Genomic DNA, 16,262 nt, shown 5'->3' with positions numbered 1-16,262 from the left:
GAGCAAGCCACAGGCTGCATAGACAAAGCCCTTCTCCGTGGAATGGGCCCCGTGCCAAACAGACACGGGTTCTGCTGCAGGACCCCCGAGACCGCTTCCACCTCCGTGGAAAGGGACCCTCTGCTTGCCTCCCCTTTCCCTCCCTCCCTCCCTTTCTATTTGGGTGGCGAGCCGAGGCAAAAGCATAACCACACCTAAGAAGTCAGCCCAGCAACAGACGGAGGTGGAGTCAAGCGAATGGTTATTTATTCTAAAAATGGAAGTTTATCAACCTACATATGCCAGAATTGTTAAGGAAAGAAAGTTACAGATGTAAACAACCACACAGTTACATGTTCAATGGCAAAACCCCTTTTACTGGCCACTTCAACGTTTTACAGCTTGTAAAAACATTTGACAGCCTCCGGTTCGCGCGAGCTTCCCATCTACAGCAACTAAGACACAGAATCATGAAAAACACTAACAAGTTTTAAACAGGCTGGATTTCCTTTTTTTTTTTTTTTTTTGGACTTTTTTACCATTTAATTTTTTTTCCTTTTCCTTTTTTTATTAACAAAAAATGTGCAGAAAAAAGAAGACATCTACTAAGTTGCTAAGATCTCTCGGTCTGATGGTCTAAGGATGCGGCAGCTTTGAGACATTTCCTTCCGTGTTGGGTTCTATTTCAAAAGGACCAGAGTTCCAAACGCAATTCCACTCAGCGATGGCAGCTTCCCGAAGGTACTGAAGCTAAACCCGGACCCCTGGCCTGTGATCCCCAGAGAGGGAAGGGAGGACCCATGGGCCTGCCCCACTGCTGCCGGTGCTCCATCTGCTGGAAAGCCCGCTGCCCATGATCAACAGCCCACACCACCAAGCACCCATGCGAGGGCTCAGAGACGGAAGGTATCTGTGCTCTCGCGCTCTCTTTCTCTCTCTCACACACACACCCCTCCCCTTCTTCCCCAGAAGAATATTTTCTAGTGGCCTGAAGAATTTAAAATACCAGTTAACTTTGTTATAAAAACAGTTGTCACACAATCACACATTCTGAATACACACATGCATGGAGAGAGGAGAATATCCTGCTTTTCTCTCGCTCCTCCAGAGGGCTGGGGGTTAGCAGCTGCTGCCCTCCCTCCACCCCATGCCCTCAGCCCGCAACAGCCCCCTCTTGAAGGATCAATGCCTTCTGGAGCTGGCAGGCTTCCCCCACACCCAAATGTTTTTGTGTGTCTGGGATACAAGAATGAATCTTCTGACAGGGACAGAGCTGCTTGTGAAGGCTGGCAAGAGAATGCAAGTGTCTATACTATTAAAGAAAAAAACACCCCCACCAACCTTTTAAATGAAAAATAAAATTTAAAAGTTTGAATTTCAAACAGTGAATCACAAGGAACAGAGGCTCATCTTCAGTCCCTTGGCTGGGAATCAGACATAATCAGCCAAGCAGGAGACAGACGGGAGCCAAGAAATAGGGGGGGGGGGTTAATTTACAGAGTAATGTCTGAAAGCCCCCACCCCTTCTGTGTTCTGTGAAGAGAGACTGATGAGGAAGCAAATTAATCGACCCCCAAGCATCAATGGCAAGAAAAATAACCCCACCCACCCCAGAGAAAAAGGATACCAGCCATGGAGCCCACCCAGCCGGGCTGCAAAAGGATCTTTTCCTACCCTCTGCAGATCTGGACCAACACTGGAGAAGATGCTTCGTTATAGCAGGGAGCACCAACCGGGGCGGTGGGGGAGAGAAGGGGAAAGAGGAGCAATTTAACAGAAACCCGGGCGGGGGGGAGATATATCACCCACCCTCCTTGAAAAATCAAACAGAATCCCCAGGGCCAAATCAGAAAGCCAACACGTTCCAGCAAGGGACCCACACACCTGCCCCCCTCCCTGCCCCCCAACCAGCGCAGCTCCTCCCTCCCTCATTTCCTATTTACAGAGGCTACCTGTTTATCAAAAAGACAAGCACAGAATGATCAGAGCCCCCCCCCCGCTTGTATAAAATGGCTGCTCTTCTCAGCACTACGCTCCTCAAACGGTGATGGCTGCATGCGTGCAGTTTTGCCTATATACACATTGGGTGCTCACATTAAGGAGATCCTGCAGAAACCCTGAGAAAAACGTTCCTTCCACTCCACTAGAAAGAAGAGAGACACGATACAGAGGTGAGAAGGGGGCCAAGCTGAACCTCGGGGGGGGGAGAGGAGGGCCAAGGGGTGCAAAGGGGCACCCCCCCACTCCAGGCAGCCTGCTTTGGCCAGAGACGCACGAGGACCCAGGCGCCGGGCCAACCCAGAGTCCTCCTCGTGCTCCCTCTTAGCAGATGGCTGACAAATACTCTGCTAAGATGCCAAGGTGGGACTAGAGTGGGGAAGGGAGAAGCTCAAGAGAAGCCTCTGGCCTGGGAGAGGTGACGTCCCAAAGGCCTCCCAGCAATTCACTGTCTGAAAACACAGGCCAAACTCTGGAAGGGCAGGGAAAGAGGAGCACCTCCAGCTCGCTCTCAGTGGCTCCCAGATGGCAAACATTTCCCTGTCCACCCTAAAGGAAGAGAGTTTTAAAACCACCAAAAAAAAAAAAACCAAAAAAACCAGAGAGGCTAACAAGACCCTTCAGTGAGTGTGTTCTTTGCGCGAGAAGTCGAAAGATGCGCCCCCCACCCCACCCCACGCACGGCCGCCCACTGCCCTGCACGCCGCCCTTCCCAGCCCTGCCCCTGCCTGGCTGCCAGTGCCGCTGCTCTAGGATGTCACGGCTTCCTGTCCAATCACAGGCAACATGAAGTGCTGCTCTCCTCTTGGAGCAAACATTTTGATTACAAATGTCTAAACTAGGTTTGAAATGTTTTTTTCTCTTTTTTTATAGAATAAGACAATATTCTTTTCAACAAACTTTAAAAAAAATTTACAATTTCTTTCTTTTTTTTTTTTAAACCTTACCCTCCCACCCCCTCACCACCACTGCCATTTCCCCCAACAGCCCTGTTTCCATTGGTTGTGTCGTCTGGGGAAGCAGCACTGACTCCCCCTCTGCAGTCTCCCTGCGTGGCTGAAGGGTGGAGACGGCCGGGGTTTCACCGGTACCCCTGGTATCCGTAGTAGTTCCTGTAATATCGGTCTCTGTCTTGGTAGTAGTTCTGCCACTGAAAGGACAACAGGCGTGCTTAGGAAGGTGCAGTGGTGTGAGGCAGAAACACTCCCAAAGCAGTCAGTGTCCCAATCCCAAACTGCCCCACCAACAATTTCCCCTATTTTACTGTGGGAATTCATCTCTAAAGCCTACCGCAAGTGAAAGGAAAACCAGAACGGAACACGATAGTAAAGCTAAGCACACAGCAGTGCCTCGTTTCTGTTCTTGAGCTGTGGAGGCTGGAAGAAGAAACTGCATTTGTTGCGGGGTTACCCGCTGCACTGGGCTTATTTTCATGCAGCTCTTCTCAAGCAGAAGAACGTGTCTAGTTTATTTGGGAGCGAGTCTTCCGGATCTGGTTTGCTTCTGCCTGAACTGGCACTAGATCATGCGAGCACTTCTACAGACTAACAGGGAAGCACAACTTGCATGCAGGAGGAGAAGGAGCGAGGGGCCTTTCGAGGGAGCCCAGGCAGGGCACAGCCTCTTACCTCCCGGTTGTAGTCCCTGTAGTAGTCTCTGTATCTGTTGTACTCGTAATCGCGGCCGTAGAACCGGTTGTAGTCCCCCCTGTAGCTCTCGTAAACGTTGCGGTAACCCTGCGAGAAATTCAAGCAGCAGCTTCTAGCGGAGTGCTGCACGAGTGAGACATCCCCACATTCCCAATCTGACAGCACGGCCTGCTTTAAAAAACCCACAACACACCCAAGGCCTGGCACTGACCCCAGCCTTTGTAGATGAGCAAAGGGCTTCTCCCTCTACCCCTGAATCCACAACACTGAAGTCTCTGGCTCTCCTAAAACTGTTTTTCTCGAATCATGAGCGCTAGAAACTCTGAAAGCCCTTAAAAAAGAAGGTCATGATTGGGCAGAAGGCAAAGAGGGGTCACCTCCAAGAGCCAAGTCAACGTATTGACCCTGGGAGATCTACTCACGCCTCGGTTTCCAGGTTGCCCCCAGTACTGTTGTTGCTGCTGCTGCTGCCGCTGCTGCCCATAGACCCGATTGTCGTAACCTCGGCGCTGGCCACCAACTAAAGACAGACACAGAAAGGAGGCAGGGTCAGGCGGCGGCCAACTCAGCACAAACAGAGCGGCAGCGGCCGTCAAGTGGCCAGCTGACCGGGCACATCCCCTGCTAGCAGAGAAGCAAGAGGCCTGGATAGCACAGGAGAGTCCAGGGAACTTGAGCGGGGTGGGAGAAGCTGAGCTGCATCCACCTTCACAGAGACAAGGAGGGGCGAGTGGGGCCCTGGCCAGAGGCCCCTCCCTGGGCGACGTTCCACTAGGCTGGCCAAAGGGAGTGTCAAATACACACATTACATAAGCTTCGTTCAAAGCACTTTGCACACATTATATACTGCCCTTCTTGGAGCCCCGCTGCAGGGTGGGTCACTATTACGATCCTCCTATGTGCAGTGGGGCAGGGGAAGAGCCAAGAGGGGGTGGCTTGCCTAGGGCCACCTCGCCGCCTGCAGCTCCGCCTCTCAGCCACAGCGATGCCACCCCAGCCAGGCCACTAGGTAAAGGGCCTGTGCAAAAGGTGCCGGACTTCAAGAGCCAGAGAGCGAGGCATTCCCTTGGGGGGCTGCCAAGTCTCCCAAGGCAGGCCCAGCCCCCCAAGAGGGCAGGGAGACCCGCAGGGGAGCCCCTGGGGGACATGGGAACAGGGACCCCAGCCCATCTTCCGCAAGGGGGGGGTCAGGAGCAGCGCCTCCCTCACCATAGCCCTGGCCACGGTTGCGGTTCTGGCGGTTGCGCTTGTTGCGGTTGTTGCGCCGGTTCGTCCGCTTCTCCGAAGGGGGGAGCAGCTTCCTGGCCTCCTCTTTGTACTTGGTGACCAGGGGCTGAGCCTCCTCCTTGGCCAGCTCTTGGTACAGGACCTCGTCGATGTAGTCACACTTCTCCGGGAGAGAGAAGTTGGCTGGGAGCAGACAGGAGAGGGAAGCGCACACACACACACAGGTCAGCGGGCCGTCCTGCATGGGCCGGGGCAGAACACCCACAGCCGGCCCCCCTCCCTCCTCAGGTCACCCACCTTTCATTTCCAGCATCACCGACTCAGGCACGTCCTCCCCCTCAGCCTCCTTCCTCAGCTCCAGCCTCTGCTTCCAGTCCTCTTCGTTGGGAACAAGCACCATCACCTTGCGCGAGAACCCCTTGAAGTTCAGCAGCTTCCGCCGCTGGCCAGAATTGTACACGTTGCACTGGAGAGAGGCAAGAAACAAGGCCTTAGGGATGAGGCGGCGGCGGTGGCGGCAGCAGCAGCAGCAGCAGCAGCAGCAGCTCCACCATCACCACCCCGCTCCTCCTCCAATGGCCAGGAGCCATGGCAGGCCACCGAGGAGCAGAATGGAGAGGCCCCAGGTCGGCGGCCAGAAGCACCATCCAGTTTGCTTTTAGTCTCCAAGCCGCCTCCCTCATCTCTCTGATGTGGTCAGGGGGATCTTCTCAATGGACAGGGAATCTTAGAGCCGGAAAGGATCTCTTGCCAAAGCCCGTGCCCTGGCCCAGCCCCTGTTCAGAGCCACTTCTCGCACTCGGGAACCAACCCCCCCCCCAACATTCAAGCCAAGCTACCTGGTCGAGAATGAAGTTCCTCTTTGTCCGAGGGGCAATCTGCACCAGCTTGCTGACACAGCGGGCAGCTTGCTGAGTGAGCACATCACGGCTCTTGGTGTCCAGGACTTCCTCCACTTCGGGACCCTTTGTCTGGCAAGAGGGGAAGGACAAGCAGAGGGAGAGAGGAGGAGGGAGAGGAGTTCATCAAGGCAGCATTCCCAGCATGCTTGTGACATGTGGCTGTTCTAAACATCAGGAGCGGGCATCTAAAGGTTGGGTTTTTAAAGTTTCATCTGCAATATGCTTCTTTTTAAAATGACCAGATTTAAAATGCAGTCTGAACTGAATGCAAACGTATCTCTTAAATACGACCCTCGTAAAAACCCAGAAAAGGCTTTTCTTTTCTTTTCAGAGAAAGAACTGTGGGGAGAACCTTTTGGTCAGTCTGCACAGAGGCCTGTGCAAGTTTGTGTAATTAGCAGTCATCCATGCTCCATATGAGAGTTCTCTTGGTCCAGTTTCATGCCTAGTAATGACCTGATCTCTGCAACTGGTTAAGAGCCAGGGCCCGAATTATAAATAGTTATGACGACTCATCAAAGGACTCAGACATTGGCTTTCCATCTCAAGGGGATCATAAATTGTGAGCCCTTCTGGTTCTGGGACAGGGAACCATCTTCTCATTCTTCTGCTGCATAAACTGCTTTGTGAATTTCTTTGTGGAACAGTGAAATAGATCTAACACTGATTTCTCTAGTAACTACCACCAATTCCTGCTGCTTCATAAGGTTATTTATTTCGGGGGGGGGGCAGTTCTGAACAAGGAGAAGGGACAAGAATTTCACAGAAAGGAATACTGCCCAGAAGCAACTTGTGGCATAGATTCCCAACGCTACCTGTGCACAAAAGCTGTGAGAGAGATGCTACTGGGGAACATTATTTTACCTGGTTAAAATGTCAGCAGTACAACAGAGATGCAAGGCTTGGCTAGCAAAATGAAACTACATTGTGAAAAATGCCTCCAGTTTGCCCTTTGGAGGGGCATGCAGATCAGAGAAGTTGAAGCAAGTCAAGAGCTCTTCCTCCCCCTGCCCCCTGGAAAACAGGGCCCTGCTTCCATGGCCAGCCAACACATCAGGGCTAGCACTATCCAGGTGGCTTCTGGGCCCAGTTCAAACTACTGGTACTGAACCTGAAAGACCTCAATAAACGGATGTTTCCCCCTTTAATTCCCTCTTCCACCCCACTGTTTCTGTAGTGGCGGCAGCAGCATGGAACTCTCCTTGGTGGCCAATCCCTGCAGGCTGCCCTAGACGTGTCACAACCTTGTGTCATTCTAAGGGGGCTTTGGGGGGCAAGAAATGTCTGTTGCCAGTGAGTGGAGAAATTTTTTACAACTTCTTGGCCTCGCCCCAGTTGCCAAAACTGATAACAGGGTGGAGGAAATGGGAGAGGGGCACCTCAGATAAACCGGAATATAGACATAAGCGGAAGAGGATGCTTGGGGTCACCGTTACAGCTGTTTAGGGAGCGTGTCACTATCACACATCAAACCAACTTGCTGTGACCAACATGCGGACACCCTGAGCCAGAGACTCCCACAAACTGTTCTTAAGATCCAGGAAAACAACATGACCCGTGACAGACAGAAAGCCAGCACAGTCTCTACAGGATACACCTCGCCAGCTGGGAAATGCCCCAGGGGACCCTTTGCAATGATTTCTGGCCACTTACCCTCATTTGGTAGAGAACAGTGTCTGTCCCCAAGATGTTGTATCGCTTTTCTGGGTTCTCCTGGGTGCGCTTCTGTGCCCAGTGGGTTTTCCCACATCCTGGCAGTCCAACCATCAACAGCACCTGGAATGAGAGAGCAGCCCAGGAGTTTTGAGAAACTCCATCCGAACACCATTGAGGGCTGCACTTTGGGGCCATGGATGCCACAATACGCTTGAGAACAGGAAGATAAAATATGTTTTCTTTCCTTGGTCCATCAGGGCAATGGATGTAGTGATCCCCCAAAAAGCTGTCCCCATCAGGAAAGGAGAAGAATGAGGACCCCTTCATCTGCAATTTAACAACTACACATGCACACGCACGGAATGTCTGGACCCTTCTAAGATTTCCACCTTTTTCCTAGGATATATCCCTTTTCCTGATGGAAGGAAACTTGGAATAGAGAAGAAGAAAAAGAATCAAGTAGGCAGGAGGGCTTTTGAGCATCCATTTGGGGTTTGGAGGTGCACAGGCAAGCAGCAGGAACCTCATGGAAGCCACCAGGCTGACCTCCGGGGCCCACAGGTGCCGGGGAAGGTCTTCGAGTGAGGGGAGCAGGGCAGCCTGCCTTACCTCGCACTCCTCTGTGGTCTTGGGCGGCAGGGGCGTGCGCACCCGATCTTCAACAGGGACGGCATGAATAAACACGTAGCCCTCAGGAGCCGGGAAGAAAGGCTCCTCTTTCTGGCCGAAGTTCAGCTCCACGGCGCAGTTTTTGCACAACACATGTGGCAGCAGAGCCCTCTCGCCCAGTGCTTCCTTGCTGATCCGGAAGGCCACGCCCAGGTCCTCCCCATTCTTGGAGAAGGACAACTCCACCTCTTCGCTCTCAAAGTTCTGCAAGACAGGACCCGCCAACCTGTGAGCAGCAAATCCTGAGGGAACCAACACCTGATCTTCTCGGCTGGCCTGCCTCATGCTTCCCAGGCCATGTGCAGGCAGCCTCCTGAAGGCCAAGCAACGGGAGGCAAGCTGGCTTGTCACTGCTCTGGCTAGCAATGCAGCTGGTCACGGGCGCATTCTAATAAGAAGCATCCATAGATGATGCTTCTTACCACGAAGGCAGATGCAGCACACGGAGGGCCCTGAGTACTGCGGCATCAAGGAAAAGAGGTGGCGTTATGGCTGTGTCCTCAGCCCCACCTCGTTCCCCCAACCTGCCCACCCCCTGGGACCCAGTCCAAGGACGCCAAAGCAGCCCTCAAGAGTTGGTCCAAGGAAGGCCTCTCTCACTGCACTTACAGCAAAGCAACCGACCACATCATTCTCCCCAAACGGCTGGCCAAATTCTTCGAATTGCCCATTTTCAGCCTTCAGCCCTCGTCCATCGTAGCCATAAGAAAACTCATCCTCGCCTAGAAGAAAGCAACACTTACAACAATGGTCCCTTGAGCAGGGCCATCTGCCCCAGGCTGTGGCAGCTCAGATGCCTGGAAGAAGCCACATTTACCTAGCTGTGAACGAGAGAGGACGACAGACCATCCCACGCGAAGCAGCGGAGTCTCTGTGCAGCCTTCCTTCAGCGGGAGGTTTTGTGCCACCTAGGAGAGATCAAGGGAGAAGGCTGCTCATTGCCGGCATCTCCTAAGAAGGTGACAAACAGGCCCAGAACACTTTGGGTTCCAAGGGACCTGTCAGTGTAACCAGACAGTTCCTGGCTCTCTGTGGTTTTAACACACCAGCTTGACAATTCTGACACTTCCAAAAACTCTTCCATACCCATGATGATGATGATCATGTATAAAATGGGAAGTAAACAAATAGCTGTAAATGATCATTAATTATTAGGGCATAGGCATCTGGAGGGTGCACTTTTCAAGACACAGGAGAGTGCCGGAGAGAGCATTCTCCATGCAGAAGGCATCTTTGGCTCACAGAAGGTGCTATGCAAATCCAATCAACCAATGTGAGTTGGATATGACAGCCCCACTGTCCATTTCACTGAATGCAGGGCAGTATAAGATACTGTAGCATTATTTAGCTTGGAAGAAGAGTGCTGAGATAAACCTCTAGGCCAGCTTTTTGTTTTACCTATCCAGATATTTCTACATCTGAATGAATCAAAGGAGATTCATACCGGGCAGAAGGAATGAAGGAGGGCATCATAAATGGTGAGGCCTGGCCACGTCCGCAGAAGCAAGTCAGATCTCTGCTTCCTTAAAAGCAGGCCAGTGTATCCACTGAAGTCTGCCCACACGGGTCCTTGGGGGTCCCCCCAAGTACAACACTGTCCCCTTGACAATAAAAAGCGCTCTTGTCTGAGCGACCACAGGACGCAGCCTGCGACTGGGTGCCCGTTTGGCATGGAAAGCATTTGGCAGGGAAGCTCCCTGGGGATGATGCGCCTCCACACACATCAGACCTGCTCACCTTTGCCTCAAAGCAGACCTTCCCCTTGGTCACGCCATGTGTGCTTCTCGCCCCAGACCACAGGTTGGGGAATTTCTCAGAGAACAGAGGCTGCCCGCCGAAACGGTCCTTGGTGGCTCGGAAGTGGAGGTCAGAGGTAGCTGCGCAAGAAAGGAACACCGTGTGCACTTCAGAGTTAGGGCCCAGGTGGCAAAACTGCCCAGGAAGAGAGCCTTGGCTGGGGATGAGCAGGAACCCATTGCAGCCTTCAGCTGGGCTTCCGTGCTCAGATTCGGAGTCTTCTTGCCAAGATTCCACTCCCCACCCACCTCCCAGGAATCTAGGCAGCATAAATATTGCCACCTCACAAAGAACATTTCAAAAACAGAACAATCCAATCCCAGAATGATGGCTCCTCCCTTTTCAGTACAGTGGTACAGGCATCTTCAGGAGGACAGCTGACTGGCACTGCCGCCCCCCCCCCCCCCCCGCCGAAGGAACACCATGGAAGTCTTCCCACCATGCCAGCCTGTACTTGTGTGGACGCTTCTGTCTGCATTTAACTTTGCCTCTCACTAATATGTGGCAAGTGGGACAAATACATACCTGTGTCCAAGATCACAGCAGTCTCATCGTCCTCTTCTCTAGCCTCCTCTTCTGGTGGTGGCGGTGACTTGGATCTACAGCAGATAGGAAAAAATAACCAACACGGTCGTGTTAAAATGCATCCAGTATGTAGAAGAAACCAAAGCACAACCCCCTCCTTGAAAAGGTTCCAGCCATTTCTGAGCCATTATTTTTAGCACTGAGACAGTCTCTGATGGAGTCTTTGAAAACATGTTGAACGTAACAATAAAAATATGAAGTGCTTTGAGAGAAAGCATTCCCCACCTTTTTGTTAATCTTCCAACATAGCACCAAAGGGTCTCCTCAGCTATGGCAGGAGGCAGCCTGCAGTCCACTGACCTGTTCCTGGGGCAACCATCAGGCACTTGCTGGTTGCTGGGGTGCTTGCAGGGGGTGCCGAGGTGGGCTCAACCAAGTTCTCTTAAGCAAAACCATGTACTCAGGATCACTCCACAGAAGTTTGCTGTGCCTTAACTGCCCTAACCTTTTTAATGTGGTGATTCTCTTTATTGAGCAGGGGGAGAGTAACTGGCCCTATCCACTCCCAGCACAGCATCCTTCCAGTGACTGTTGCTGGTGTCTATCTTATATTTCCTTTTAGATTGTGAGCCCTTCGGGGACAGGGAGGCATTTTATTCATTTATTTATTTATTATTTCTCTATGTAAGCCGCTTTGGAAACTTGTTGAAAAAGGGGTATATAAATATTTTGTTGTTGTTGTTAACTGTTGAGAACACCCCTCTCAGAAGACCACAGGTGTTTTCGTGAGAAAAAAAGTAGGCCGTGCAAGACTAGTTGGCTCGCACATCACCTAGAGCTGCCCTCCGTCCTCTGCTCCATCTTGCTTCATGTCATCCCCTGCCTGCAAACTGGCTCCTGTTCCCAGCTGAAAGACCAACCATCTCACCGGCTATTGTACGCCTCCTCCCGGAATTCATAATAGGCACGGCCGTGCTCTTCTTTCTCTTCCCGCTGTCTTTTCAGCCCACGGCGTTCCCCATCCGGACCAGCCTGCTTGGCTTTCTCATCTTCTTCATTTGCTGACGGGAGGCAGAAAAAAGAGAGGGGCAGATTTTGCTGAAAGCAATCTAAAACAGACTTTTTCTCTTATCACAAAGCTCTGCTGGCCTCTCCTCTTAGAATTAAACACACAAAAAGTGTTTATCTCGAACTCTGAGGGCAGCCCTAGTCTCTTGTGCCCAACTTAAGCAAAGCCATCATGATAAACAAGCCTCAGGGGCCTTCTAGTTGACATTTATCCATATGTGTTATACGACTCTACAAAGTCCAAGCGGCTATGATGGCCATCTGGCAAGAATGCTGCTTCTTGTGGTTTTCTCAGATGCGACAGTCTTCTGCACACCTTTTACACTAACTGTCCATCTGATTTCAGCAGCACAATTCCTGACTGAGGAAACAGAAATGCTTCTCTACACTTTTAGGCTGGTGTGGGCATGTGTAAGCATTCAGGTGGACACCTCATGCCCCAAAGAAAAGCCAGATTTGGAGTGTAGACCAAGAGGCAACACACTCATGCCCACAGGCTTTTTAGGCATTTTTCTTTTAAAGGCTGACGGGCTCACTCCTAGCATTGCCTGCCTACTAGTAACTTCCTCTTCTTCTTATGCTGTCTGTCACCCAAAGTGACTTTCACATTTTCAGTCTTCAAAGAGAACACAGTTTTTGACTAAGTAGCTAGCATTATTCCTGAAACGCTAGTTACTTGTGGACATCAAGAGGACTAAACAGGTGGAAGAAAAGACCACTTACCGCCAAATAGCCTATTTCCATAGTGCTGTGTAACACAGTTGCTGCTAGGGATGTGCATGAACCAGTTTGGTATGCTATTCCCAGAATGCTGAACAGGTTCAGAAACTGTGCATTCAATCCGGTTCGGAGGGTGGATGGGTGGCATTTTAAGGCACGGGGAGGGTGCCCTTACCTCCCCCACCGCACTTCCACCTCCAGCTCTGCTTCAAAAACCGTTGGCGTGGGGCGGCTGTATACCCTCTTGCCACCCCAGTCAGCATAAAACCAGAAGTGGAAGGCGCATGTGCATGACACACACACGCGCGCCACTTCCAGCTTTACACTGACCGGGGTGGCAAGAGGGCTGTACAGCCGCCCCACACCAGCGGCTTCTGAAGCAGAGCTGGAGGTGGAAGTGTGGTGGGGGAGGTGAGGACACCCTCTCCATGCCTTAAAGCGATCCTCCCCCCACCGCCTTCCTGGTGTGCATAGAACCGGCTCCATGCACATCCCTAGTTGCTGCACTTAGCTCCGTATTCTAAAGCAATTTGGAGTGTGCTCCTAAACAGACAGGTAGCAAAAGAAGTGTTCAAAAATGGAAACAAGCGAATGTGCAAAGCATAACCAAAACCCCACTAAGTACTACCTGTAGACCAGAAACATCACCTGTCCAACCCCAAAATTTGCAGGATTCAGTACACTGACAAAGCACAGAGATGTCACTAGGACCTTTCATGCAAATAAGCCGGGAAATCATCTTTTGGGAACTGCAGCAAGGCTGTAGTATAAACAACAGAGGAAAAACAATTTCCTCAAAGCCTGGGTACCAGGATCACCCCTCATTCCTGCCTAAACACAAGAAGTTTCCTCAAGGTTACACAGAAGCACTAGTAATCAGGGACTGAAAACATCAGGGAGGGTCTTAGCCTTACTTTCCGCTTCCCTAAACACACAGCACAGGTGCATGCACACCCCTGAAACCTCTGGCACTTCCAAAGTCTGGCCGCAAGCCACCCCCACTCGACATATATGAGAAATACCTGCCCCTTGTAGGTTTGCTTAGAGATACCAGGGAAGGATCGGCTGAGTCAGAAAGCCCCAAGTTCAAGTCTGCTGTGAACTCTCTCTCTCTCTGCCAGCCTCATCTCACCCAGCCTCCCCTCAAGGGAGGGAAATGCGAACAGCCCAGCAGGCTGCAAGGGCCAACCTTACAGAACTGCTGTCAGGACAGCAGAGATAATGTAAAGAGCTTTGAATAATTGCTATTCTACCATTACTATCCTTATTTATACAGCGCCATCAGCATATGCAATGTTTTACCAAGACTCATAAGTAAAACAGGAAGGTCCCTGCTCCTAAGGGGTTTACAGTCAGTGATATAGATTTCCTGGAAAATTATCAGATTTTTTTCCTGGAAAGTTCTCCTGAATATGTTTCAATGCCCTAAACAGACAGTGATCTTATTTTGTCTGAGTGGCCAATTTTAAACAATTAATTTTATGTTCTATACAAATCTCTCAAAACATTTTCCATACTGTACAGCCATAAGTTTTTAGACTATTAGGAAAAATTTCAACACCACACATTTAGTGTGATTTAAGAGCTACATTTAAACCAATTCAAAACTTTATGTAGACATTTAAATTAAGTTTAAAAACACAACAGTGTTTATATACAACACAAAGTTATATTTTTACACATTCACTTCCATTTTCCTCAGTTCAATAAAACAAACAAAATGCTGTTGTGTATGTTGAAAGTGAAACCAAAACTCATCCATTTTAGTTTTGCCTTCACTTGCACTCCAAATTGGAAGAAAAAAAATTGTTTTGGACGTGCAGGTCAAATCAAAACCAATCAAATGAATTTATAGCTTGAATTTTTGTTTGGATGATAATGTGTATCTCTGCATTATTTTCTCTCCTTGTTTATGTTAATTACTTAAGCACATTTCCTATGGAAAATCACTTGAAAAAATGTTAAATTAACTTTGAAACTCATTTTAACTGATATTGTATTATCATCTAGTATACTGCATAGCATTAGTAGTTTTAGACATTGGAGTTTTTTCAAGGAAAAAATATAGCCTCTCTCCCAGGAGCCTTACATGCACCTGCCTCCACATGCTTGATCACTGAAACAGCTCAGGCTTCGAGTGTGGCTCAAGGACACACACAGCTGAGCAAAGATTCGAACACAGGACCCCTAAGTAGCTACCACTCAGCACTGACTCTCTCATAATTTCTACCAACCTTATTACACTGACCTTTTAATAACAAAATACAATACTGAATGATTACCTTCATGTTGCAGGGGTGGGAGACTAAAAGAACAGTGGCTTGTCCTAGAGACCACCTCATTAAGTTTGGGGACGAGGAAAAATTTAAACTGGGGACTGCCTGACACATACTTTAGCCTCTTCTGTAATTCGATTATTAATTTATAGAGAACCATCAGAATGCATGGCGCTTTACAGATTAGTTTCTGATGGAAACCTAGTGCCTGTTAGGTGTAGGGGATCCTTGTAGCTTCCACAAATGAACAAAACACAGTGCTGACAACATGCATGGCACTTTAAAGAGTAGCAACCACAGATGACAAGACCCTGCCCCAAGGAGCTTCCAAACGAAGATTCAGCATGGGGAAGCAACAGAGGAAGGGAAGGGAAAGAAGCAAAACAGAACCAAGGGTCAACAGGGGTGAAAGGAGTTCAGTCCAACAAATAAAACCAGACAACAGCTAGCTTTGCTTTCCAGAGCAGACCAGAGGCAGAAACATTTGCACACCAAAGCCCACAGCAGATATGTGACCAGTGTTCCCTCTAAGAGGGATTCCCAGATGTTGTTGACCACAACTCCCAGCATCCCCAGCTGCAAAGGCCTTTGGCTGGGCATTATGGGAGTCCCAGTCCACAACATCTGGGGATCCCTGTTAGGAGGGCACACTGCTCGTGAGTCGGTCCCTAGAGACAGAACGAGGCTCCCTCCAGGGCTCCCTGCCATAGCAGGGCATCTCCCACCCGTGGCCCCAGGTGTGGCTGGACTTCAGCGCCCATCATCCCCAGTCACCAGGGCCAAAGGCCGTGGTGGCTAGGGATGATGGGAGTCCAGCGCCACCCAGGGACCCCCACTGGAGAAACCCTGCTGTCCACCAGGCTTCGCAGAGGCCTTCGCCGACGGCGAGGACTCCCATCACCCACAATCCGGCGCCACTAGAGCCGGGGACGATGGGAGCTGTAGTGCGCCCCAACCCTGCCACGATCCCCGCGGTCTCACCCTCCGGGCCTTCTCCCTGCTTGGCCTCGCCGCCGCCCGCCGCCGCCTCCTCCTCCTCCTGCGCAGGCCCTCCTGGGACGGCGGCTGCTGCGGCGGCGGCGGCTTCGGCTTCCTCGGGGGCCGCCTGGGCGCCGTTGACTCCTCCCCCTCCGTCGCCGCCGCTGCTGCCGGCCTGGGCCTCGCCCTGCTGGCCGGCCTGCGGAGGGGGCTGGGGCTGGGCCTGCCCGGCCAGCGGCGCCGGCAGCTCCTCCTCGTCGGCCAGCAGCGCCTCCTCGTCCTCCTCCTCCTCGTCTTCATCCTCTTCGTCTTCCTCCTCCTCCTCCTCCTCGTCGTCGTCCTCCCCGCCGCCTTCTCCTCCTCCGACCCTCAGGCGGGCCCTGCTGCCGCTGCCGCCGCCGAGGCCCTGCCCGGCCGCCCTGCGCGGCTCCGCCCCGGCCTCCTCGGGCCCGGCGGCCAGCATCTCGGCGTCGAGGGCCTCCTGGAGGCGCTGGGCCAGCTCCACCTTCAGGCCGCGCGAATCCAGGCCCCGCCGCCCGAGCTCGGCCCGCAGCTCCGTCACCTTCAGCCGCTTCACGTCCATGGCGCGCGCGCTCCGTCGAGGCTGAGGGGGTGAGGCGACCAGGGGCGCTCCGGGCAGCAGTGCGCCTGCGCGGCCGCTGCCGCCCGCCCCCTCGCGCCTCTCCCCCCCGCGCGCGCGCGCGCCCCGACACCGCCGCGCCTGCGCGCTGCGACGGCCCCAACCTCCGCCGACGCCAGCGCGCAGGCGCCGGTCTCTCCTGCCGGCCCTCCCTCGCCGCGCAGGCGCTTCGCGTGCC

At 52.0% G+C, this 16,262-nt stretch overlaps 1 protein-coding gene across 1 annotated transcript; it reads right to left on the bottom strand.

Moving 5' to 3' along the window:
• Positions 1-224: 224 nt before the first annotated feature.
• On the bottom strand, positions 225-16,128 carry HNRNPUL2 (heterogeneous nuclear ribonucleoprotein U like 2). Its single transcript, XM_053277416.1, has 14 exons — positions 15,448-16,128; positions 11,331-11,463; positions 10,403-10,476; positions 9,818-9,957; positions 8,898-8,988; positions 8,690-8,802; positions 8,021-8,284; positions 7,409-7,531; positions 5,693-5,824; positions 5,151-5,319; positions 4,836-5,036; positions 4,049-4,146; positions 3,606-3,713; positions 225-3,127 (listed from the first exon to the last, which is right to left on the bottom strand). Exons 1-14 carry the CDS (start codon positions 16,025-16,027, stop codon positions 3,059-3,061), a joined length of 2,295 nt encoding a protein of 764 aa, XP_053133391.1. The 5' UTR covers positions 16,028-16,128; the 3' UTR covers positions 225-3,058.
• Positions 16,129-16,262: the final 134 nt, after the last annotated feature.

This window comes from Hemicordylus capensis, chromosome 14 (assembly GCF_027244095.1).
Source record: "Hemicordylus capensis ecotype Gifberg chromosome 14, rHemCap1.1.pri, whole genome shotgun sequence".
Taxonomy (NCBI): Eukaryota; Metazoa; Chordata; class Lepidosauria; order Squamata; family Cordylidae; genus Hemicordylus; species Hemicordylus capensis.
Note: the sequence above shows the minus strand (reverse complement) of the source record. Positions and strands in the feature narration are given on the sequence as shown.

What these genes read in the sequence shown, in the direction of transcription:
- HNRNPUL2 (XM_053277416.1), bottom strand. Translation starts at nt 16,027, where the DNA reads ATGGACGTGAAGCGGCTGAAGGTGACGGAGCTGCGGGCCGAGCTCGGG. An exon ending in TGCTGTGATCTTGGACACAG is followed by an intron (nt 9,958 to 10,402) that starts GTATGTATTTGT and finishes TTTCTTGCGCAG; the next exon opens with CTACCTCTGACCTCCACTTC. An exon ending in GGTGATGCTGGAAATGAAAG is followed by an intron (nt 5,037 to 5,150) that starts GTGGGTGACCTG and finishes GTCTGCTCCCAG; the next exon opens with CCAACTTCTCTCTCCCGGAG.